Below are 24,813 nucleotides of genomic sequence, written 5' to 3'. Positions count from 1 at the left end.
TTTGACGGCCAACACCGCGGTTCCTGGTGTGTCCGCTGTGCTGCGCGTGTGATAATTGCTTGTACAGCCCTCTCGCAGTGTCCGGAGCAAGTGTGGTGGGTCTGACACACCGGTGTCAATGTGTTCTTTTTTCCATTTCCAGGAGTGTATATCCTTCTCACGTAAATGGACAGTCTTCTTATTAAAATTTGAACTAACCCCTCTTCCTCCATTGGCTTATCTTAAGTATTTTGCTCCTGTTAAATGCCAGTCGAAATACTTTCTCATTGTTCCCCACGTATTACTGTAATACTTCGGATCCCACAAGTCTGATAACAGTTTTTCCTGGGCACTTTGTGACCAATACTTCTCTTTAAACTTCTTTTGAAAATCTTCCCAAGAGGAAAAGTTAGCAATGTTTACCATACCCCACTCTGAGGCTTCCCCTAATAGATACCCCACAGCAAACTCAATCTTTTTTGAATCCTCCCAGTTCTTGGGTAAGGCTTGGTTGAACCATTCTTGGGCAAGGCTTGGTTGAACCTTTTCAAAAAAATTGGCTTAAACTTAGGGAATTGCCTGAATAATCCAGAATTGTCTCCCCATTGTAAATCCGTCATTACCTCACTAGTTAATACCCCAATAGGGGAAGTCCACCTATATCTACTTTGTTGTGAATAAGTATGAATTCCTTCCATAAATTATCTATACCTCTCTGGGTGTCATTAAGTTCAGAAGACAAATTTGGAGACACATTGTCGGAGGTTACTCTCGCAGCCACTCTTCAGTCTACCATTTCCTCTACCTGTTCCTCCAGCTACTTATATTTATCATATCTGAAGTTGCTAGTTTCTCTTTAAAGTTTTGTTCCACATTATCTACTCAAGTACTGATGCCTGCAATTTGTGATTGGACTAATGGTAATAACTTGTCCTGCTTCTCAATACTTTCTTTTAAAGTGTGTAATCTATGTTCTACAGCATTAGACATAACATTACATACCCTTTGAAATGATCCTAATTTCTCACCAAGTTCAGCTTCTACATTATTATATTTATCTTCAATATGCAATTCTAACTTTTTAGCTAAGTCCTGAAATTGGTTACTCTGTGTCTGACTAAAGTCAGTGAACAGTTGGTTTACATGACTGCTTAACAACCTAGTTAATTCCTCTTTCGATTCTATTTTAAAATTTTCTACTTTAGTAGTTAAAGCATTCAATTCAGTCTTCAAATTTCCCATACCTTCACATAAATTACTAAAGTCTTTACTTTGTGAATCTACCTTAGCACTTAACAATCCAAAAGTTTCGTTCTTAACATCCATTTTATTATTTAATTGAGTATTCACTGGATCCAGTTTAAGACTTTAAGCATTTAAAGTTGTATTTTGCTCATCCAATCGAGAATTTAAAGTTTCATTTAACTGAGTATTTACTGAGTCTAATTTAAGACTTAGTTCCTTTCTTCAAGGCTCTAAATCTGCCCTTCGGGCTTTGATTAAATTTACTACTTCAGACCAGTCAGGCACCTCCTTACTCACTTTCATTCCCATGGCTGGTTCTGAAGTTTCCCCATTTCTCTGTGTATTATCCATATTTATCTTAGTTTTTCATCTAGTAAATATAAGAGAATTGTACACTCAGTATAATAACTACACTAACAGTCTATTATTCAACAGTTTCTTTTTAACTTTACACTCAAACAATTATTGTTTTGCATTCACCCGGCGTAGAATTCTGGCTGCGTTGGTGAGCGGTTGCATAGTCAGGCCAGTGGGCAGCACTGGTGCCAGCAGCGTCGAGTGTTGGTTTCAGCGTCGGCGCATCCGTGGGCGTGTGTGTAATCAGCACTAGTGATCAGCGATTGGTGCCAGCGTCGTCAGACTTAGGCTGGTTTCCACGTCTGCATCCCTGCAATGTGTGTGTGAGCTGTTTACTCCCCTCACCGGGTCTTCTTTGATGAATTATTCTCATTGTATTTCTTCTTAGTCTAATACTCGGAATCTTCTCTCTCTTCTTTCAAAATTATATTTTCCTTACATCTTCTCTTTTATTGTGTTTATTAACTTTCACCATTTGAACTTTTTAGGCAGAATCCAATTCCGTGAAACATTTCTCTTGTCTTGTTATACCTGGTTGCCATGACAACACATCATATTTTCTGCTTTGATTTCCTCTCAAAATTCCCATTTTTCAAGTCCTTTCCACTGGTTGCCACATTCTAACAATGTGGATGATAGAACGTGTGGAGTAAATATACAAACTTTAAGTTTTCACCAATTAACAATGTATTGGATTATGCAGAATAACATTCTCACATTTTACATCTAAATATATCCATCTTCTGATATGAATATAATAGAGGGAAACATTCCACGTGGGAAAAATATATCTAAAAATAAAGATGATGTGATTTACCAAACGAAAGTGCTGGCAGGTTGATAGACACACAAACAAACACAAACATACACACAAAATTCAAGCTTTCACAACAAATGGTTGCTTCATCAGGAAAGAGGGAAGGAGAGGGAAAGACGAAAGGATGTGGGTTTTAAGGGAGAGGGTAAGAAGTCATTCCAATCCCAGGAGCGGAAAGACTTACCTTAGGGGAAAAAAGGACAGGTCAAATGTCTGCTTGTGTCTGTGTATGTGCGGATGGATATGTGTGTGTGTGAGAGTGTATACCTGTCCTTTTTTCCCCCTAAAAAAGGTAAGTCTTTCCGCTCTCGGGATTGGAATGACTCCTTACTCTCTCCCTTAAAACCCACATCCTTTCGTCTTTCCCTCTCCTTCCCTCTTTCCTGATGAAGCAACCGTTTGTTGCGAAAGCTTGAATTTTGTGTGTATGTTTGTGTTTGTATGTGTGTCTATCGACCTGCCAGCGCTTTTGTTTGGTAAGTCTCATCATCTTTGTTTTTAGATACATCTTTATTTTTAGATATATATCCATCTTCTCATATTTCACTCGTATTTCGAGCTTTAGAAACGCATTAAATTAACGTTCATAAGCGAGTTGGTTTAAGAACCACTCGTAATTTATAAACATGTCTTGCTTCTCTCAAGTCCAATACATGAATTTTAATTAACAATGTTTCAACTGTTCTTCTTTTTTCTCATTACAATAATTAATGATATAAAACACCATACGATACATAAACACACCTTGCTTCTGTGACGCGAGCAGCAAACACTTGTCGATGCTGTTCATCTGTTGTTTCTACCTTGTGCTCGTGACTCCTTTCCAGTCTGCACACACAAACATGTGTCACGCAGTAGTATGTAGGTTCTCTCATACTTATTTTTTTAAATATCATGTGTTCGAGATGGTAGAAGGACGAGTGGTTCTAGAATTTATGCGGAAGTTCTCGAAGCACTACAACGGCCTCATCCATGATGTGCTGGAGATCCTGCCAGAGACTGTAGTGTAGTGATCTTCAAGTTTTGGCACATGTTGGCACCACTGATGTCTGTCACTTAGGTTCTGAAGCCACCCTCATTTTGTACAGGTGGCTGGCAGACATGGTGAAAACTGCTGACTTTGCTCTTGGGGTAAAAGCAAAACTTATGATTTGCACTGTCATACCCAGAGGCGATTGGGTCCTCTGGTTTGGTTCCAAGTGGAGGGTCTCAGCCAGAGGCTCCATCAGTTTTGTGACAGTCTTGGCTACAGATTTATGGATCTTCATTATGCATTGGAGAATTGTAGGACTCTCTTTGACAGGTCAAGGGTGCACTACACACAGGAAGCAGCCTCTTATGTAGCAGGGTACTTACAGAGTGCACATGGGTTTTTATTAGGCTAGGCAATAATTTGAGGTCTTCCAGTTGATACACAGAAAGTGAAATCAGATTGCGCACAAAGTAAAGTCGCTTTGAATGTCAGAATTACAACTGTAAATTGCCAAAGCATTCATAACAAAGTTTCTGAATTTATGGCCTTCCAGGAAAGCTGTCACATTCAAATTATAATTGAAAGTGAGAGTTGGATCAAATCCTAAGTAGAATACTCCAAAATATTTAATTAGGTGTGGAATGTACATCAAAAAGGCAGGTTAGATGTCGTAGGAGGTGGAGGGTTCACTGCAGTCGACAAAACTATTGTGCCTATGAAGTCAAAATTGTCTGTAAAGTCTGTGAAGTTACGTGGATGCAAGTGACCAGTGTAGGTGAACACAGGTTAGTCACTGGATGTTTTTATTGGCCATCTGATTCCACTATAACAGCTGAGGAATCATTCAGTCCCTCAGTAGCACATAAGTACATTTTTCACACAATATTAGTTGAAGGCAAGTTTAACCTAGCATGTATAGACTGTGACTTCTACAGATACATTGTAGGTTGCATGGACGGGCAGTCTTGGAAGCAGTTCTGAACACATTTTCCTAAAACTAGTGGAAATATTTCGTATCTTATAGCTACAAACAGGTCTGACATAATCGACAGTGTCTGTATAGACACATGGATTATGGATCATAACGATGAAGGACTCATTGTCTTAATACACGATCAAGAGAATTATAGGTCATAGCAATGACGGATTCATTAACTTAATACATCCATCACGAAGGCAGGGAGAGTCCATCAAGAAGGCTGGGAGAGTTTTTATATTGGAAAGAGGAGATAGCAGTTGTCAGCACCTTACTTATACAGTGAATTGACGTTATTCAGTTTCTGTATGATGGATATAGAGGAATTGAGGGCAAAGTTTAAACCGATTGTAAATAATGCTATAGGGAAGTATGTGCTGAATAAGTGGATTAAAGACAGGAAATATTATTATTTAATTATTTAATAATAAAATTTGCAAAATGTTGAGGCAGCAGAGATTGTTACCTCTTGGATAGAAAAAAATGAGCAATTGACAGAAGGCAAAACTTAGTAGAAATTCATGCATCTGTAATAAAAGATCAATGTGTGAAGAATACAAAACTTTCACCATCATACCCTAGCAAAAGATCTTGCCAAGAACCCAAGAAAACTCTGGTCCTACGTAAAATTACTAATTGTTTCAAAGTCTTCTACCCAGTCACCTGTTGATCAGTCTGTTATGGCACTAGAAGACAGCAAAACGAAAACTGAAGTTTTAAATTTTGCATTTAAGAAATCATTCAAGCAGGAGGATCGTACAAACATACCATCATTTGAACATCACATGGACTCTTATATAGAGGTGGTTGTAACAGGCATTCCTGGTGTAGGGAAACAACTGAAAGAGATGGAAAACAAATAAGTCACCAGATCCAGATGGAACCACAATTTTATTTTACAAAGAGTACTCTATGGCATTGGTGCATTACTTAGCTTGCATTTATTGCAAATCTCTTTCCCAGCAAATAGTCCAAAGTGACTGGAAAATAGTGCAGGTGACTTCTGTATACAGAGTGTTCCAAAAATACTTTTACAAACTTTGGAGGTAGGTTTCGTGCACCAAAACAAGAAAAAAAAAGTTCATAGAAACATATGTCCAGAAATCCTTTATTTTTGTGTTATTAATGAAAGTTTACAATTTAGCTGATTGGAGCCCATCAACACATAAACTCACAATAAATACTCGAAATGTGCTCATCTTGCTTCTAAACATGTATGCACTTGTTGAATCAGGGACTGTTGCACCATTTCAAATACTCCCTGACCATTTTGAATGGTTTGGCAGGCTTCCGTGACACGCCAATGAAAAGTTTCTGCATCAGGTCTGGGTGATCTGCTACATGGACAAATTGTTTAAGGTGCCCCAGAGATATTAAACCAAAAGACAGAGGTCATGGGAACATGCAGATCCATCTGTCATGGTAGATACCGGCCGGTACATCTCAAATACTGAGACTGAAATAAGCTGGAGATCCATTATGCATAAGCCATGTTTCTTCTTATATGCAAAGGAACATATTCTGTATGTCTTGGAGGATGTTCTGAATTGAGTCCCGACAGACAAGGCGTGCTGGGAGAATGTACGGTTCTATCAGACAGCCACATGCAATTCCAGCCCACAATTAATCTTAAACTGATGCTGATGTTTAGCCAGTACTGTAGCATGAGGATTCCAACTTGTCCATATTCGCTGGTTGTGGAAATTTGGTATTCTGTATTTCCCAATTTCCCAAATTGTCCGCCCTCGTGGTCTCGCGGTAGCATTCTCACTTCCCGAGCACGGGGTCCCGGGTTCGATTCCCGGCTGGGTCAGGGATTTTTCCTGCCTCCAGATGACTGGGTGTCGTTTTCATCATCAGCATTCATCCCCATTACGGTCGGAGGAAGGCAACGGCAAACCACCTCCATTAGGACCTTGCCTAGTAAGGCGGTGCGGGTCTCCTGCATCGTTCCCCTACGCTCTGTAAAGAAGCATGGGACTTCATTTCCATTTTTTCCATTTCCCAAATTATACCTCATCTATAAACAAAATTGAATAGGCAAACAATGGATTGGCAGTTTGTGCAACAAACCATTGGCAGTAGATCTGATGTGGTGAGTGATTGTCAGGCATAAGGCACTACACATATTGAAGATGATACGGATACATGATTTACTCCATGCTGAACATTGAGATGCACCACGCCACAGCGCCACTTACCTTGTGCTGATACATGGCTATGCTTTGACAATCCATACAACATGGTCTTCCTGGTCATGTACATGAGCAACCTAGGTCAACAGTCTCCGGATCATGTCCCTGCAATGCAGTGATACACAGCATCAAAGGCTGGGTGACTTGGCTGTCTTCAGTCTGGAAACGCCATCTGACACAGCTGTGCACTCATGGGGGTTACCATTTGCATGTCTGTACACAAAAATCATGTCTTGCTTGCTCACAAAATGAATATATTGCAATGTTTGAATAGAGCTTTTTTAGTTTGCTTACTACTTGTAGCACATGTCACAGTGGGTATGTTGACGAAAGATGAATGACAAATATAAACAAATCTCCCTGGCAACACAGCACCATCTATGACACAAAAAAGAGTGCATAGATAAGTGAAGTTGTTAGGTTATTCCTGGATAGTCATTGAATTTCAATGTTCAATAACAACTCGAAAACGAAATATTATCATACATATGTTTACATTAACTTTTTTTCCTGTTTTGTTGCAAGGAAAAAAGTTCATATAAATGTATGTCTGAAAATACTTCACTTTCGAGTTATTAGTGAAAGCCGATGTTCAACGGCTTTTCAGGTACAATCCAACAGATTCACATATCTATGCACCTTTACATTCATCCTTCTTCTGCATTCAGCATGTCCGTTGTTGGCAAGTACTACAAACAGAGAGTTAACTGAAAGCACCCTGTATAAAAAGGGTTAAAAGAATGGACCCACAAAATTACAGCTCCTTATCTCTAACATCAGTTTCCTTGAGATGGAAAAGCTTCTGTTCTTAAAACAGCAAGGATTTAGAAAGATCACACATGCAAAACTAAACTTTCCCTTTTCTCACATGATATCCTACAAAGCATTATGAAGGGCAACAGGCAAATACCACATTCCTAAATTTCTGTAACGTGGGCACAGTGTCCCATTGCAGACTGTTCATGAGGTCCAAGCAATGGAATATGTTCCCAGACATGTGAGTGGCTAGAAGACCTCTTAACTAATAAAGCCAAATACATTGTCCTGGACAGTGAGTGTCAATTATGGACAAGGGTGTCAGCAGGAGTGCCCCAGCAAAGTGTGATGTCACTGCTCTTGTTTTTTATATACATAAATTATCTGACAGAAAGGGCATGTAACAATCTGCAACTGTTTGCTGATGATGCTGTAGTGTAAAGGAAAGTGTCATCATTGAACGAATGGTAGAGGAAAGAGGAGAACTCAGACAGAATTTCTATTTGGTGTGATGAATGGTAGCTTGCCTGAAATGTCAAAAAAAAAAAAAAAAGGTGAAAAACTACCCTGTAAAGTTTGAATTCAATTTTAATGTGAGCTGCATGACAGTCATACTGTTGCAAACTGACGCAAAGTGGAATTTGCACATAAGACTTGCTGTGGGAAAGATTAATGGTCAACTTTGGTTCATAGGGAGAATTCTAGGAGAGCGTAGCTCATCTGTAGAGGAGACTGCATACAGAACACCTGTTACAGTGCCTGTGCTGGCAAGATTAAAGGAAGACACTGAAGAAATTCAGAAGCATGCTGCTGATAGATTTGTTACCAGTTGGCTTGATTAACACACAAGTATTGAGAAGATGGTTGGTGAAATCAAATGGAAATCCCTGGAGAGAAGATGACACTCATTTCACAAAACACTATTGAGAAAATTTAGAGAGCCAGCACTTGTGGCTGACTGTAGAATGATCCTACTGCCGCCAGTGTACATTTCATGTAAGGACTGCGAAGACAAGATAAGAGAAATTAGGTCTCGTATGGAGCATACAGGCAGACCTTTTTCCCTCACTTCAATTAAGAGTGAAACAGGAAAGGGAAAGCGTATTAGAGATACAAGATATCCTCCACACTGCACCTTTTTGTCGCTTGTGGATTATGCAAATAGATTTAGATGTAAATTCAAGTCCACCATAACAATATGATTATCATTGTCTTCCAGAGATAGCAGAACTTCAAATTATTTTTGTACACTTCTACTTCATCATCACTGTATCCAGATGCTGACATGTGTATTTTGATGACAGCTAAATCTACTGTTCTGCTTTCAGGTTTTTTTTTTTTTTTTTTTTTTTTTTGCCCTGTCACTACACAGCAAGTAACTTTGCAAGTAACTTTTGATTCTTCTTTCCCATTCCTTGGACACTATACACCAACTCAAATTTTTTTCATCAGCTGAATATATTACATGAAAATTGTTCCAGAAATCCCCAGCTTCACATTTAATTTTTTCTCTTCATAATATACCTATTTGTAGATGTCATTTCCTAATGTATGTTCTTGAGTTTCCTGCCAACTCCCAATGATCAACCATTCCATACTGCCACTTTTTTATATAGTCTCTTTGCTTTAATTTTATTCTTGTGTTGTGTACTATTATTAACCACTCTGAAATTGTCCCAATCTGCACATCCAAATAAATGACTATTTTACCTCCAGAAAATTTAGTCCCAGAAGGGTAGATTATAGATACAAATGGTATGCTGACATGAGATTATTTATGCAGTAGTGTCCCCTTGCTTTCCACATCACAGTGAGACAGTTAGATTGATGGTGCCCTCTTCATCTGTCTGTGTTTGCTTCATAGTTATGCCTATCTCATCTCTATCTACAATGAATACTACAGCTGCTGCTGCCCACTTATAGGCAGTTTATTTAAAGTTCACTCTCAGTACGTCATTACCTCAGTACCAGTCATCTCTCAGAAGCACCCCTTACCCATCACCTGAGGAGGTGCCCAAAGGAGAGGAAAGTAGCAGAACTGCATAGGGAGCTACTGTCATACAGAGCTGAAGAACATTTCTATTTCAGAGTTTATTAATTTTGTGGCTAATAAAAGCTCCACATTATGTTTGCTTTTTCATAGAATTTTGTATTTGTTGTGAATAGTGTATAGTTTCTGACGTTTTCTCGACCTAACAGAAGATGCTGTGCTCCCTATTGCTAGACATCTATTGTCTTGGCTTCTGCTGTAATTGCTTCTGACCTATTGTTAAAAAAAATGATTTAAATTATTGCAAGACAATATTTAAGAAAGAATTAAATCTATCATCTACTTCAGCCTTTACTTAACTTCTCCACATTTTTTGTCCAGTAAATTATCTCTGAAAAATGGGACTGAGTCGGTAATTATGGTTCTTTCAAACTGTTCATTTCCCTTCTGCACTTGATTTATGGGGCTATTCTACTACTGTCATGTGACCATTATAGGTGTACAATCTGAGATGAAATCAATATTGGCATCACTACAGATCTCTGCATGCTACACAGTTTCCTACTTCACAAAAGATTATTCCTCCTTGCATCTTCTAAATGAATACCTATTTATTTTAGATTTATTGCGTAAAGATAATATTCTGAGACAACAGGAATTGAAAGTAAGTAAAAATAAATCAGCACCAAGGATTTCAACTCAACAACAATTCATGGAGGAGCCACTCTTACCTGCAAATTTTTTGTGTATGCTTAAAGATTGGCCTGGACGTTATCACCAAGTTCACTGTGATTGGCTTGTGTATGTCAGAGGAAGATTTTCAGTATATTAAGTGAACGAGAACTTGTTTTGGCAGTTAATTGCACTGTCTCAGCAGCAGATGTTAATTAAATTAGTCCAAGATGATCACATTCATGACAGATGTATCACAATGTGAGTTTTCAGTGGTCTGTCAGTTCTGAACTTCCACTGTTACTTGTTCAGCAGATGTTTTGGTAATCCTACCTTTGAACGATCTTGTACTATTTAAATATGGTAAGCATTACAGTATGAATAAGTCCTTTGTCAGATTGATGCTAATATTCCATTAGCTTGTGTACTATGTGTGTTGCAGAGGTTCTTCTGAGGAAGAAAATACCACTGCTGGTGTCCAGAATGGTGCTTCAAAGGCTGATCATGGCAAGCATGGTGAAATAACTCCTGCCTATCCAACTGAATATCAGTATGATACTAAATCAGTTTCAGGAAATAATAGTGCCCCTTTCCCATCACGACCCAGATTCAAAGATTTGGAAGCTCAGAAGATTTTAGATGTGGCCACGGTTCGTCAGTTTCCAGGAACTGATGATGAAAAAACAGAAGTGAGTTTATAGATGTTTTCAATTCCATTAAATCGTGTATTTCACTTTATTCAAAACTATTCTTGTCATTATTTTTAGACAATCATACTCTAGTAAATACAGACAATCATACTCTAGTAAATACCCAAAACAAAAATGCAAAAAATATTAGATTAAGATGAAAATTTAATACAAAATGAAAACACCATTAATCTACTAATCTACTAATGCCTGCATATCACTCCCATAGGTATTTTGAAGACAAGATTAGACTAATTACATAACACACAGGCACTTTTAAGCAATCACTAGTCTCCTACACCATATGTGAATGGAACTGAAAGAAGCACTAATAATTAGTGCAATGGAAAGTACCTTTGTGGCGGTCTCCTGCTTTATTTCTTCGTTGATTGTCCTTGGTGTCTATGTACTGTGTTGCTACACTGGCTCAAAAATGTGGTGTGGAAGTACAATACTGACTACTTTAAATGATGTGGCTGACAGGTGCACATTTGTGTTTGATAGTACTTTACTTTCTCTGTTCACAACTCCCCAATAATACACAGTTACTATGGCCAGTGCACTATTGTTTAACTTTCAGTAGCTAATAGTCTGCAGGCAAACGTCCACATACTGCTATAGTAATTTACTATTGAACATCTATGAGCAGTAAAAACCTAACCACACAGTACTTGAAGAATAACAAAGTACATATGGAACAGACACTGACATTGTTTTAACACATGGCCTAATTGTGTTATACTTATTTCATGGATGCATTGTTGTTCATATAACCAACACAGGTTCCTTGGCTGAAACTCGGCCATGGGCTGACTGTCTTTGGAACAAAATCGAGCCCTTATACATCCTCACAATAACAGGTGCTGAAACTAAACATTTTTCAATGTTGAATTTACAGAAATTACAATTAAAAATTACATCATTCAATTACCCGCATACACCGGAAAATAGGTTCTTTTTAACAGTTTCTTCTACTACAAGAGTTACGCCATATTATTTGTTTAAATGATGAAATTAACATATATTGTTCACAAACAATACTTTTGACAAAACTGTTAATAACTTTGGATTTAATTAAGGGCTGGCTTTGCTAACATGTTTTTGAATAGAGCCAAATAGATCCTTTAAGAATACTATTATAATCAGTACACAATTTATGTTTGTTTATAAATCAACAACAGAATTTAAGTTAACAAAACAATTACTGATTTCACCCTGTAAAAAAAGATATTGACTAGGAATAGTCAAAATAAATTAGAAAATCAGTTACATGCCTGAAACTAAGCAGAAAATTAGATCTTGCGTTAAATTCTTTAAAACTGAGGGCCAACCTTTCTCTTCTATGAAAATGCAGATTATACTCATGTATGTTAATGGTAATTAGTTAAAATTGAAAAAACAAATTTAAGGAGGCAGATGGCAAAACAAGAGGAAAAGTAAAAAATATCCCAGCTTGCTCCGTCACATCACCCCATCATTGAACTCATCAGATAGATATTGCAGACAGCTAACTGGGCAATTTAATGACCACAAGTGACCCCACACAGTGGGTTAAAAATCTACACAAAAATATGAGGGCAATCCAAAAAGTAAGGTCTCCTATTTTTTTATAAGTACAGAACTCTGTATGTGTGGCAGTTGGTCACACTGTTATGAAGAGTGCTTCACACGCTATGTGTAGACATGCGCACGCCACACCGAGGTGCTCAGTCTTGGCTTGGCAGCCATCGAGAATGGAGCTAAATGTTCAAGCTTGTAGAAATAAACAGGTCTATGTACTTATAAAAAATAGGAGACCTTACTTTTGGGATTACCCTCGTATTGCATATGAAATCTTATCAAAACAACAGTACATAAGTTTTTTTTTCAAACTTATGCTTATATCAACTGGTCATATGAAAACCCCCGTGCAACATATTTACTTACAATGTATTGTACATTTGTACAAAATAACCACAACTTATACTTTTAATAAAAATTTGGCATCTTCATCATAAGTGAGGTCATTTTTGCATTAAACGAGGATTACGTTCAAAGATACATATAACTTTGTACATGTCCTGTCGTGCTAAACAAAATAAATCCTCATGGCTTACAAAAAAATTAAATTACACTGCTCATTGCAGTTCACTTTCAGGCAGAAAATTTCACTTGCTCAATGTTTAATATTTTTCACAAGCACTTTCACACTTTTAATGAGCTTTTTCACATTTTCTCACCAAGTTGCGCTCAACTTCAACAGGTCCAAATGGCAGTTAGTAAGGAAATACACTGTTATCAGTTCCCTTGGAGGTGGTTCTCCTCCGCCACAGTACATGAAAAAATGAGACAAAATATCCTACATTAGTACACTTACTTTTACTTCTAACTTAAGTATAAGAAAAATGTTTAACACTAATGGCAAATGAGAGTCATTATATCATAAATAAATACATTACATAGTTCTCATAACATTACAATAATCAGCACTAAAATTGACTATAGTATGAAAAGCGTGGACTAGTAAAAATTTAAAATCAAGTACACATTACACTACAAAACATTACTTTAAGTCATAACTGTCTGAAACTGGTGAAACTTATAAGATTTGGGTTTCTTTCCCATTTGCAAAATATCACCTTAGTGTCTAAAATATGTACATTACCCTCAGTAAAAACTCAAGGGGTGCAGTAGCACAGCATCATTATGTTATTAAAAAAATGCTACCAAATAGTTTACCTGTCAGAATATTGACATCAGTCTAGCACCACAGTTATCAGTTAACCAGCAAACTTATTAATCAGGAAACTTATTGCTCTTCATACCAGTATTAGCACTTTAAGCTCATAATTCCTCAGAATACAAATAGAAGTTTTCAGATAATGTATAGATCCAATGACGCAGCATTATATTACTTGTACCTCACTAAAATATTGCTCTTTCTGTTAAGCACTCATTCCCAGCTATAGTGTCATTTATTGCACAGTACCCTATATTGCGTGGTTCAAAATTTAGATCTTCAAAACAGTTACACCACATTTGTGTGTATACAGTCATCTTTCTCATTAATCATGTCTGGCAGCTCCATTATTTTACTTACCTTTCTTACCTCATTAGCTAGTGGAGTGCATTCTCAAAATACCCCTACTGCAGAGACAGGTTCCCTAATCCTTAAGACTCTAACATTATTCATTGTTTTATTATTTTATTATTTCATTATTGTTTCATTATCTAATAAATAAACACCTGCTCTGCTTATCTAATGCAAAATTGATTCTACTGAAAAACAACTCCACAGTAACAGATCCTTATGCTAAGGCTGACTTAACTCTCATTACTGATGAGACAAAATTATCACTTAGAAAAACTATTATTTCACTGTTGTTGTTGTAGTTGTTGTTGTTGTGGTCTTCAGTCCTGAGACTGGTTTGATGCAGCTCTCAATGCTACTCTATCCTGTGCAAGCTTCTTCATCTCCCAGTACCTACTGCAACCTACATCCTTCTGAATCTGCTTAGTGTATTCATCTCTTGGTCTCCCTCTACGATTTTTACCCTCCATGCTGCCCTCCAATACTAAATTTGTGATCCCTTGATGCCTCAGAACATGTCCTACCAACTGATCCCTTCTTCTGGTCAAGTTGTGCCACAAACTTCTCTTCTCCCCAATCCTGTTCAATACTTCCTCATTAGTTATGTGATCTACCCATCTAATCTTCAGCATTCTTCTGTAGCATCACATTTCGAAAGCTTCTATTCTCTTCTTGTCCAAACTATTTATTGTCCATGTTTCACTTCCATACATGGCTACACTCCATACATATACTTTCAGAAACGACTTCCTGACACTTAAATCTATACTCGGTGTTAACAAATTTCTCTTCTTCAGAAACGCTTTCCTTGCCATTGGCAGTCTACATTTTATATCCTCTCTACTTTGACCATCATCAGTTATTTTGCTCCCCAAATAGCAAAACTCTTTTACTTCTTTAAGTGTCTCATTTCCTAATCTAATTCCCTCGGCATCACCCGACTTAATTCGACTACATTCCATTATCCTCGTTTTGCTTTTGTTGATGTTCATCTTATATCCTCCTTTCAAGACACTGTCCATTCCATTCAACTGCTCTTCCAAGTCCTTTGCTGTCTCTGACAGAATTACAATGTCATCGGCGAACCTCAAAGTTTTTATTTCTTCTCCACGGATTTTAATACCTACTCCAGATTTTTCTTTTGTTTCCTTTACTGCTTGCTCAATATACAGATTGAATAACATCGGGGAGAGGCTACAACCCTGTCTTACTCCCTTCCCAACCACTGCTTCCCTTTCATGCCCCTCGACTCTTATAACTGCCATCTGGTTTCTGTACAAGTTGTAAATAGCCTTTCGCTCCCTGTATTTTATCCCTGCCACCTTCAGAATTTGAAAGAGAGTATTCCAGTCAACATTATCAAAAGCTTTCTCTAAGTCTACAAATGCTAGAAACGTAGGTTTGCCTTTCCTTAATCTTTCTTCTAAGATAAGTCGTAAGGTCAGTATTGCCTCACGTGTTCCAGTATTTCTACGGAATCCAAACTGATCTTCCCCGAGGTCGGCTTCTACTAGTTTTTCCATTCGTCTGTAAAGAATTCGTGTTAGTACTTTGCAGCTGTGGCTTATTAAACTGATTGTTCGGTAATTTTCACATCTGTCAACACCTGCTTTCTTTGGGATTGGAATTATTATATTCTTCTTGAAGTCTGAGGGTATTTCGCCTGTTTCATACATCTTGCTCACCAGGTGGTAGAGTTTTGTCAGGACTGGCTCTCCCAAGGCCGTCAGTAGTTCCAATGGAATGTTGTCTACTCCGGGGGCCTTGTTTCGACTCAGGTCTTTCAGTGCTCTGTCAAACTCTTCACGCAGTATCGTATCTCCCATTTCATCTTCATCTACATCCTCTTCCATTTCCATAATATTGTCCTCCAGTGCATCGCTCTTGTATAGACCCTCTATATACTCCTTCCACCTTTCTGCTTTCCCTTCTTTGCTTAGAACTGGGTTTCCATCTGAGCTCTTGATGTTCATACATGTGGTTCTCTTATCTCCAAAGGTCTCTTTAATTTTCCTGTAGGCAGTATCTATCTTACCCCTAGTGAGATAAGCCTCTACATCCTTACATTTGTCCTCTAGCCATGTCTGCTTAGCCATTTTGCACTTCCTGTCGATATCATTTTTGAGACGTTTGTATTCCTTTCTGCCTGCTTCATTTACTGCATTTTTATATTTTCTCCTTTCATCAATTAAATTCAATATTTCTTCTGTTACCCAAGGATTTCTACTAACCCTCTTCTTTTTACCTACTCGATCCTCTGCTGCCTTTACTACTTCATCCCTCAGAGCTACCCATTCTTCTTCTACTGTATTTCTTTCCCCCATTCCTTTCAATTGTTCCCTTATGCTCTCCCTGAAACTCTGTACAACCTCTGGTTCTTTCAGTTTATCCAGGTCCCATCTCCTTAAATTCCCACCTTTTTGCAGTTTCTTCAGTTTTAATCTACAGGTCATAACCAATAGATTGTGGTCAGAGTCCACATCTGCCCCTGGAAATGTCTTACAATTTAAAACCTGGTTCCTAAATCTCTGTCTTACCATTATATAATCTATCTGATACCTTTTAGTATCTCCAGGGTTCTTCCATGTATACAACCTTCTATCATGATTCTTAAACCAAGTGTTAGCTATGATTAAGTTATGCTCTGTGCAAAATTCTATCAGGCGGCTTCCTCTTTCATTTCTTAGCCCCAATCCATATTCACCTACTACGTTTCCTTCTCTCCCTTTTCCTACACTCGAATTCCAGTCACCCATGACTATTAAATTTTCGTCTCCCTTCACTATCTGAATAGTTTCTTTTATTTCATCATACATTTCTTCAATCTCTTCGTCATCTGCAGAGCTAGTTGGCATATAAACTTGTACTACTGTAGTAGGTGTGGGCTTCGTATCTATCTTGGCCACAATAATGCGTTCACTATGCTGTTTGTAGTAGCTTACCCGCATTCCTATTTTCCTATTCATTATTAAACCTACTCCTGCATTACCCCTATATGACTTTGTGTTTATAACCCTGTAGCCACTTGACCAGAAGTCTTGTTCCTCCTGCCACCGAACTTCACTAATTCCCACTATATCTAACTTTAACCTATCCATTTCCCTTTTTAAATTTTCTAACCTACCTGCCCGATTAAGGGATCTGACATTCCACGCTCCGATCCATAGAACGCCAGTTTTCTTTCTCCTGATAATGACATCCTCTTGAGTAGTCCACGCCCGGAGATCCGAATGGGGGACTATTTTACCTCTGAAATATTTTACCCAAGAGGACGCCATCATCATTTAATCATACAGTAAAGCTGCATGCCCTTGGGAAAAATTACGGCCGTAGTTTCCCCTTGCTTTCAGCTGTTCACAGTACCAGCACAGCAATGCCGTTTCGGTTATTGTTACAAAGCCAGATCAGTCAATCATCCAGACTGTTGCCCTTGCAACTACTGAAAAGGCTGCTGCCCCTCTTCAGGAACCACATGTTTGTCTGGCCTCTCAACAGATACCCCTCTGTTGTGGTTGTACCTACGGTATGGCTATCTGTATCGCTGAGGCACGCAAGCCTCCCCACCAACGGCAAGGTCCTTGGTTCAAGTGGGGGGTATGTCACTGTATTACATCTAATTGCTTAAGATTCTAGCCTGAAGGGTGATATACATACAAATCTTGCTTATTCTTTCCTCACACATTACTCCAGGCAACTATGTCTGAAGTTGGAATTCCTTAATGTTAAAAAAGGCTGTACCATGACACAGTTCTGTAGGTAGATAGTTATGTCCATATACTGATTGCACAGAACACAAACACTTCTATTATACAATTAATATTAAGATCCAGTATTCAAGATGATTTTTACTGCATATTGCCTCTGCTGGTGCACCAATGAGCTGATTACTTCAGATGTTAATTATTCTCCACATTGCTGACACATACAAAAAGACCACTCATCTCTCAGAATCACACAATACACAGCTATGATACAAGACAAAAATTGGATGTACATGTTCAAAGCGCCAACACAAAGTTATTTCAAAACAGCCTTATCCATCCTAGCTTCAAACTATACAATTCCTTACCAGATACCATTGTGTTGTTGTCTTCAGTCCTGAGACTGGTTTGATGCAGCTCTCCATGCTACTCTATCCTGTGCAAGCTGCTTCATCTCCCAGTACTTACTGCAACCTACATCCTTCTGAATCTGCTTAGTGTATTCATCTCTTAGTCTCTCTCTACGATTTGTCACCTGATGAGATGAAAACCTGGCTGACAGTTGGTGGCCAGAAGACCTTCCAGTACCTACAAAGGCCCCAGTGGCCTGGTAGATAATATCCAGTAGAGATGTCCAAACTGCAGTCCATCAGTATTGTCCAATGGTGGTTCCATCCATTTCATGGTCAGTAATCACGACCAAAGAATACACCATCAGCATCATTATTTATTTGTCCTTTTGCCATTTTGTACAATGATGTAAGACATGTCAGATACATTGCAGAAAAACTTGCATGTGTATGACAAACATGATTTCTACTGCATATCTAAAGACTATGAATAACTTATGTAATAAACAAATAACACCCACAATTACCTCCAGCTACATTACAACAATATTCTACTTCACTTTGTACACACATGTATGTACATAATATCAGCTCAACACCATTTCATTCTCAAAACTTTACAACTCCTCCTTTGTGAGACTCTCATAATGATGTTGTGGATATCTCAATGTATTTGAAGCACACAAAAGAGGAAACTATCCAGAAACATTCATGTGCAAAAACAAACAGTAAAATCAGTGTAGCCTCTATCTATTAACACATTCACTCAACAATATCGATTACTGGTTAGTATCAGTATATGCTAATTTAATTAATCAAAAGTATAAAAACAGCATATTTTCTTATCCTCATTTGCCCTGTTGGTGTATATGAAAATCCATTGTAAAATGTGGCACAGATATATAGTTCCTCTTTATGACATCTATTTGAAAGGCTGTTGCAAGACTGTAGCTATAATGACGTGACTTTTTGGATAGCCATGTGCAGTGTTCCTGGGAAGAAAGATAAAAAGGAGAGTATGGTAGAGAGTAAGGTCATTAGTGTAGTGGTTCCTTTTGCATACCCTGCTTTGTTTGTTTTGCTGATCCCACACTGGTCATTAAACTATGTTTTGACTCTCCCACCCATCAGCTGTTTTAATGATTGCTGTGTGCTGAAGGTAAAACAACAATCATCAAAATTATGGAGTTGGGAACATATTACCTGAAGAAAGGTGAGCTAATAGGGAATCACATTAAAACAAACAAGTGCATTATGAATTTGTACTTTCAGTTGCCCAATATATCTTAGAATGCTTGTTCTGGGTGGAGGATTTATTGTAAGTTAATTATTCTATGTGGGTCCCTGAATGGAATTGCTTGTGACTATTACAAATGTTCGGCACACATCTGAGTTAGCTGTTGCTCCAGTGAAATGCAAGAGCTCTTTCCTTGTTGTGCCAGCCACTTAGTCACCTTCACCAAGGATATAAAAATGTTAGGCAGAGTCTCAGTGCAACACTGAGTACGATCAGTGTGTGAAGATGAACGCAGGCATCTCGGATGATTAGATGGAAGATTCTGAAAATTAACATCAGACAGGCCGTAGATTTACTTGTTGTATGTGTACAGCCCTATTTAATTGTGTGATGTCCTCTCTTCTGTACATTCTAGGACAACAATTAGTCTAGTTTTGTCAGAAGTAATATTTTATGCTGCCAATGGAGGAGTTCATCATCCTTTTAATATGGGAAAACAGCAATGAATGTTCCTATATCTAGTTTGGTTGGAAAGCCAAGGAATCTGAGTTGCTTAATCAGATATAAGGACATGTCCATAGCAAATTTTGCAAAAGTCTGATGAACAGTTCCACATGAGTTTGGTAATGGCTGTAAGTGATGACAGACAGTGGAAGTTATAGCCATTAACATCAGAGGTTCAGTAGAGCCTTTACCTGCAGCCAGGATGCACAATGGCTGCTACCTGCCAGTTGACATACTCCTCAAAAGAGCTAGCTATCATTTCTGAACTGGTGGAAATCTAGGGAATTATGTACACTGTATTAAAAATATGTTAATGTTCAAAAATATTATATACTTATGCAATGTTGTATTACAATGTCTCTTAGATAATGATTTCTTCATTAGCAAGCTAATATTCTGGGTTCAGCAACAATAAATCACCCACTAAACTGGATATTTTGGTGCTGATAATGCGGTTATTTCAAGCACATATATAATAAATTTTTAGCAGTATTTATTTATTTCATACTAAAGCAAATTACAACATGGACAGAGGTAATCTGAAATATGTATTCAATCCAGTGTTCTGCTTTGCACATTATGCAGCCTTTTTACCATCATCATACATCTTCTTCAGAACTGACTACACCATTAAATCCTTCAAAGTCACCAACAACTTATCATCTCATAGAAGAGCCTGATAAAAGTGCTTGACATTACTGGGTATCAAGTGCAACACTGATTTTGTATCTTCAGGTTTAGGTCTAGATATGGGATTTCTTTGTGGCCACAGTGGTTCAATGATTCCGTAAAAGTTAGGTCTTCCAGACTGTTTCTTCTGTAGGACCACAGTGACATGGGCATCATTATTATGGTCTTCCTTTATCAGCATTATCACATTTGTGGCCAATTAATTTTGTTTCTTGTGGTATCAACCTTACGGTCCACAATGCAGTTATACATTTTAGAAATTCCAACAGAGTCTCTGGTCTCCATTAAAGTTACAACAAGTTCTTTTCGTACAAGCTCTCATAACATTTAGGTAGTCATTTGGTAGGTACATGTGTTGCTGAATTTTCAAAGCTCATTCAACATCACTGGGATTGGCATCATTTGGCAGAGATGTGTGTTCAGGAGTTAGGGACCTTGGAGAAACTGAAGTAAGAGATAGATGATTTTCCACAGTAGCCTTCAAAATCAACGTTATTTTGCAATATACTTCTTGAGATACAAACCTACTAGCTGGACACCTCACCTCAACAAAGAACCTTTTTCCAGCTGCACCAGAATGAACTAGACCGTTATGCACTCGCAATAGTCTTTTACAGAATGCAGTGTTATTTGGGATTCTCGGCAACAGCTACATACTTAATGAGTATTCAGACCCATGCAGCACTTCTTGATGTCCCATATGATCACTCTTCAGCTGACAATGTCAAGATTTACACAAATTGAATTGATTTTCAAAATCAACACAATTACATGGTCCAGTCACTTTAATGCGACCACCTGTCCAAAGCCTGAATAATCACCTTTTGCAGCATAGACATGTAGGAAGAGAGTCATTAAGGTTCTGGAAGGTACTGACAGATGTGGAACCATGCCAACTCCAGTGTCATTGACAGCTGCGCTAAGTTTCTTGTTTGAGTATCCTCGATATGAATAGCCCAACTGAGGTGATCTCACAGATTCCCAGTTAGGTTTAAATCCATAGCATTTGGTGGCCAAGGCATATGGAAAACTCACCTTAGTGCTCTTGGAACTATGCATGTACACTGCGAGCTGTGTGACACATTGCATGTCCTGCTTGTAGAAGCTGATATGCCGTAGAAAAATGAACTGAATGAAGCGGTGGACATGGTCTCCAAGAATAGATGCATACTTGTGTTGACCATGATGCCTTCCAGAATGACAAGATCACAAGCAAATGCCACAAAAACATGCCCACATCATAACAGTCCTGCCTTCAGTCTGGACCCTTCCGACCATTGTTGCAGGGCCATACATACCAATGGCCGTTTGTCTAATGGAGCATAAAACTTCATTCATCTGAAAAGGCCTCCTGTCACCACTCAGTGTGGTATTAGCATTCAAATTCCAGCATTTGTCACTGATGAACAGCAGAAAGCATGGATGCATGGACCAGGTGCCTGCTGCAGAGGCCCATCTGCAGTAATGTTCGCTGAACGCTTGTTGAGAAGACACTGTGCCCATACACATTTCAAGGGCCATCATTCACCCTTCTCACCTGTGGCCCATGTTGCACCATTGTTGCCTTGGCAGTGGTTTGGGGTGGGGGGCACCATTTTGCCATGCACAGTATATTTTAACCATGGCAGTGGCACATGGACAGATAGTAAACTTTCAGAAATGCTTCCACCCTTGGCCTGAAAGCAAATGATTATTCCCATGTGCATGTCAGATAAATCATTCTGTTTCTGCATTAAAAGATGATGACTGCACTGTTTTCCATGTCCCCCTGACATGCATTTATATACCCTCCACAGCTAGCACTGCCACTTGCTGTGTGTGAGTGATTATTGCACACTGACATTGAACATAGGCAGTGGTGACACTAAAGTGACTGGAGCGTGTAAAACAAATCACATCACTGCACAGTGAAACAAAATGCACAGGCACAAAATCAGTCAATAATAAAACAAATTTCACAGGCAAAAATACAGTGTACCTTCTAATGCAAAGAAATAGCTTTCATGACGAAACAGCTTACATGTTCCAAAGGCCTCTTATAATCAATCATAATGTGTTTGGACCAACAAATAAATTAACAGAAGTTAATTATGCATAAAAGGAAGGTCAAAAATGGAATAAATGAATTACAAATAATCATATTTTTCTTTGTGTAAATACACATTACACTAGCCTTTTTATAACCAGAAAAATAAACTAAAATAAAAGAAACAGCAAACACTCAAGCATATATTTATACAAAAAATGTAGAGGGATTCACAGAATTGGGCTGCAAGTTCTTACAAAAATAATGGTACATGCTACTATACATAAGTTGCAAGAACCTGAAAATACCCACAGTATGGTATTCTGACACTCAAAATATTTCCAAGAGTCTGGCTAACTACAATGATGCACTGTTAAACTTTCATTACATGATCTTTCCAGTTCATGTACCAGCCAACACTCACTCTTAAGAGTTTTTTTCTACTATCTTTAAACTTGGAAGCAACTTAATTTCATCAGCTTCTTCGTGCCTTTTGCAATATTAAAATAATACTATGATATAAGCTGTTGGTTAGGGAGAGGCAGTACAGACCAAAACAGATGACTGAAAAAGAAAGAAAAGTTATTGCCAAACTGTCCATCAACATGAGGTTCTTAGATGCACAACACAAGTTCCAGTGCACACTGATGAGGAGAGAAATTGGCCTCTATTTAAAAGACCCTTTCTGGCTATACCAGAAAGTAATACTGGGAAACCAAGGAAAATACAAATCCAGATAGATAGCAGGGGATTTAAACTCCTCACAAACATGACACTGTGCCACCCTGTTCAGTGAATGATTGCAGCACAAATTGCACAATCATGTTAAACTGATCTTCAAGAGAGAATCAAGTTATCATAGATACTAACAGAAGCTGGTGTCCAAACAAATTTTCTAACTTCACCTGAAAGCTGAAAACAGCCATGTTACAAAATGGGTATTAACATTTGGATCTTAGTTTGTTCTGCATAAGTAAAGAAAATTTATCCACAGTTAGTATTGATCCTTTTATACTGTTGATCAAAGGATAATAAAAGAAACATGCTAATTAAGATCTGTCTTATTTATTTATGAAACACCTTCTATTGACCAAAACAGGTCAACTATCAAGGTATACATGCAGTTATAGAAACAAATGCATGAACTTTTTTACTTTTAGTTTAAGAGGAAAATTATAATGCATGTTAAGATACATTTTCTCATTCCAGGAATCAGATGCAGACAAGAGGAAACATAAAGAGCAAATTTCCAGGCATATTACTGGTGTAAGCATCCCTCAAAGAAGGAAAGTAAGATTTGCAGAAGAAGAAATACCACTTCTTAGTTCTCGTGAAACAAAGGAATAGATGACTGGAGGCGGTGGGACTAAGAAAGGATCTTCTGTATGATTATAAAAGTTACTTTCTCATCTCATTTATAAATTCAATTAAAGTCAGTGATGAGAATATTGTTTAATTTGTTTGTTGTGTAATTTACTAAGCCAGGGTTGGTCAAATACCATACACTGTGCAAAAGCATGGAAGTGTGGCACAGGTGTGCATATCAGCCAGCAGGCAAAGTGGAACAGTGACATCTGTTACTAGACGTGTATACCAAATAAGCAGTGACTGCTTCCTTGTTTGTGCAGCATCAGGAGGACGGAAGCACATCCAGTCTTGCTTCCCTCTGGCAACTGTAGTGTCACAGGAGTCGTACTGAGAAATGGTAAGTACTGCAAACAAGCAGAGAATGGGAGAGCTGTGTTCTCAATTACTTAAACACAACTGGGAACTTCAATCCTTCCTTAAAACAGTAGGTGAAAACCCACAGTGTTAGTTGTGCCACAGAATAATAGGCGGCCAGTGCAGGTTCACAACTGAAAGACACTACAACTCATTTCAAAGACACTACAATTCATTTCATAAAGACAACTGTAATATACTGAAGAGAGAAGAACGGCAAGCCAAATTAAGTGTGCTTGAGAATATGGATGAGGCATTTCATCACGATTTTAATGTAAGTCATAATAATTGATACCTTTTGAACTTTTCATTTCTTGTGTTACATATGTTTCTATTTTACTGTATAACATACTGTTTCCACTTTTCCATAATGACAATCACAGTACATCTGTACTGCGAGCAAGTTTCAAAATTGCATTAAGAATAGCAACATACAGAAAAAATTTCCTGAAGGGGAGTTTGTAAAAGACTGTCTCACTGATGCTGTAGAACTTTTGTGTCCCTTTAACATAAGCAGATTTCAAGAAAGCAGCCTTTCCAAACAAACAGTCACACGGCATATAAGTGTTATGGCTGGCAATGTGCATAGGCCATAAATAAATAAGGCTAAGGACTTTGTTGCTTTCTCTGTTGTGTTGGATGAAGCAATAGATCTTACAGATACATGTCAGACAGTGATACACACAGGAAGTGTCAATAGCACTCAGCATGTAACAGAGGATGTTTTGGACGTAGTTCCTTTGAAAGAAATAATGATGGGTGTAGATTTACTCAAAGCTGTTGAGCAAGTGATTGATGGTGTCAGTATAGAATGGAATCATGTGATGCAATGAGAGAGGACTCATAGCACTGATGTGCAAAAAG

The 24,813-nt window shown here is 38.1% G+C and overlaps 1 protein-coding gene across 1 annotated transcript in view; it reads left to right on the top strand.

Moving 5' to 3' along the window:
* The window catches only part of LOC126125300 (DC-STAMP domain-containing protein 2), a 288,281-nt gene extending 264,707 nt beyond the window's left edge, over nucleotides 1-23,574 (top strand). Inside the window, exons 14-15 of the mRNA XM_049915133.1 lie at nucleotides 10,403-10,649; nucleotides 23,437-23,574. Of these exons, the coding sequence (XP_049771090.1) occupies nucleotides 10,403-10,649; nucleotides 23,437-23,574 (385 nt within the window). The remainder of the gene's footprint in view (nucleotides 1-10,402; nucleotides 10,650-23,436) is intronic.
* The last annotated feature ends 1,239 nt before the right edge of the window (nucleotides 23,575-24,813 follow it).

This window comes from Schistocerca cancellata, chromosome 1 (assembly GCF_023864275.1).
Source record: "Schistocerca cancellata isolate TAMUIC-IGC-003103 chromosome 1, iqSchCanc2.1, whole genome shotgun sequence".
NCBI lineage: Eukaryota > Metazoa > Arthropoda > Insecta > Orthoptera > Acrididae > Schistocerca > Schistocerca cancellata.
This window is presented reverse-complemented; position numbering and strand designations above follow the sequence as displayed.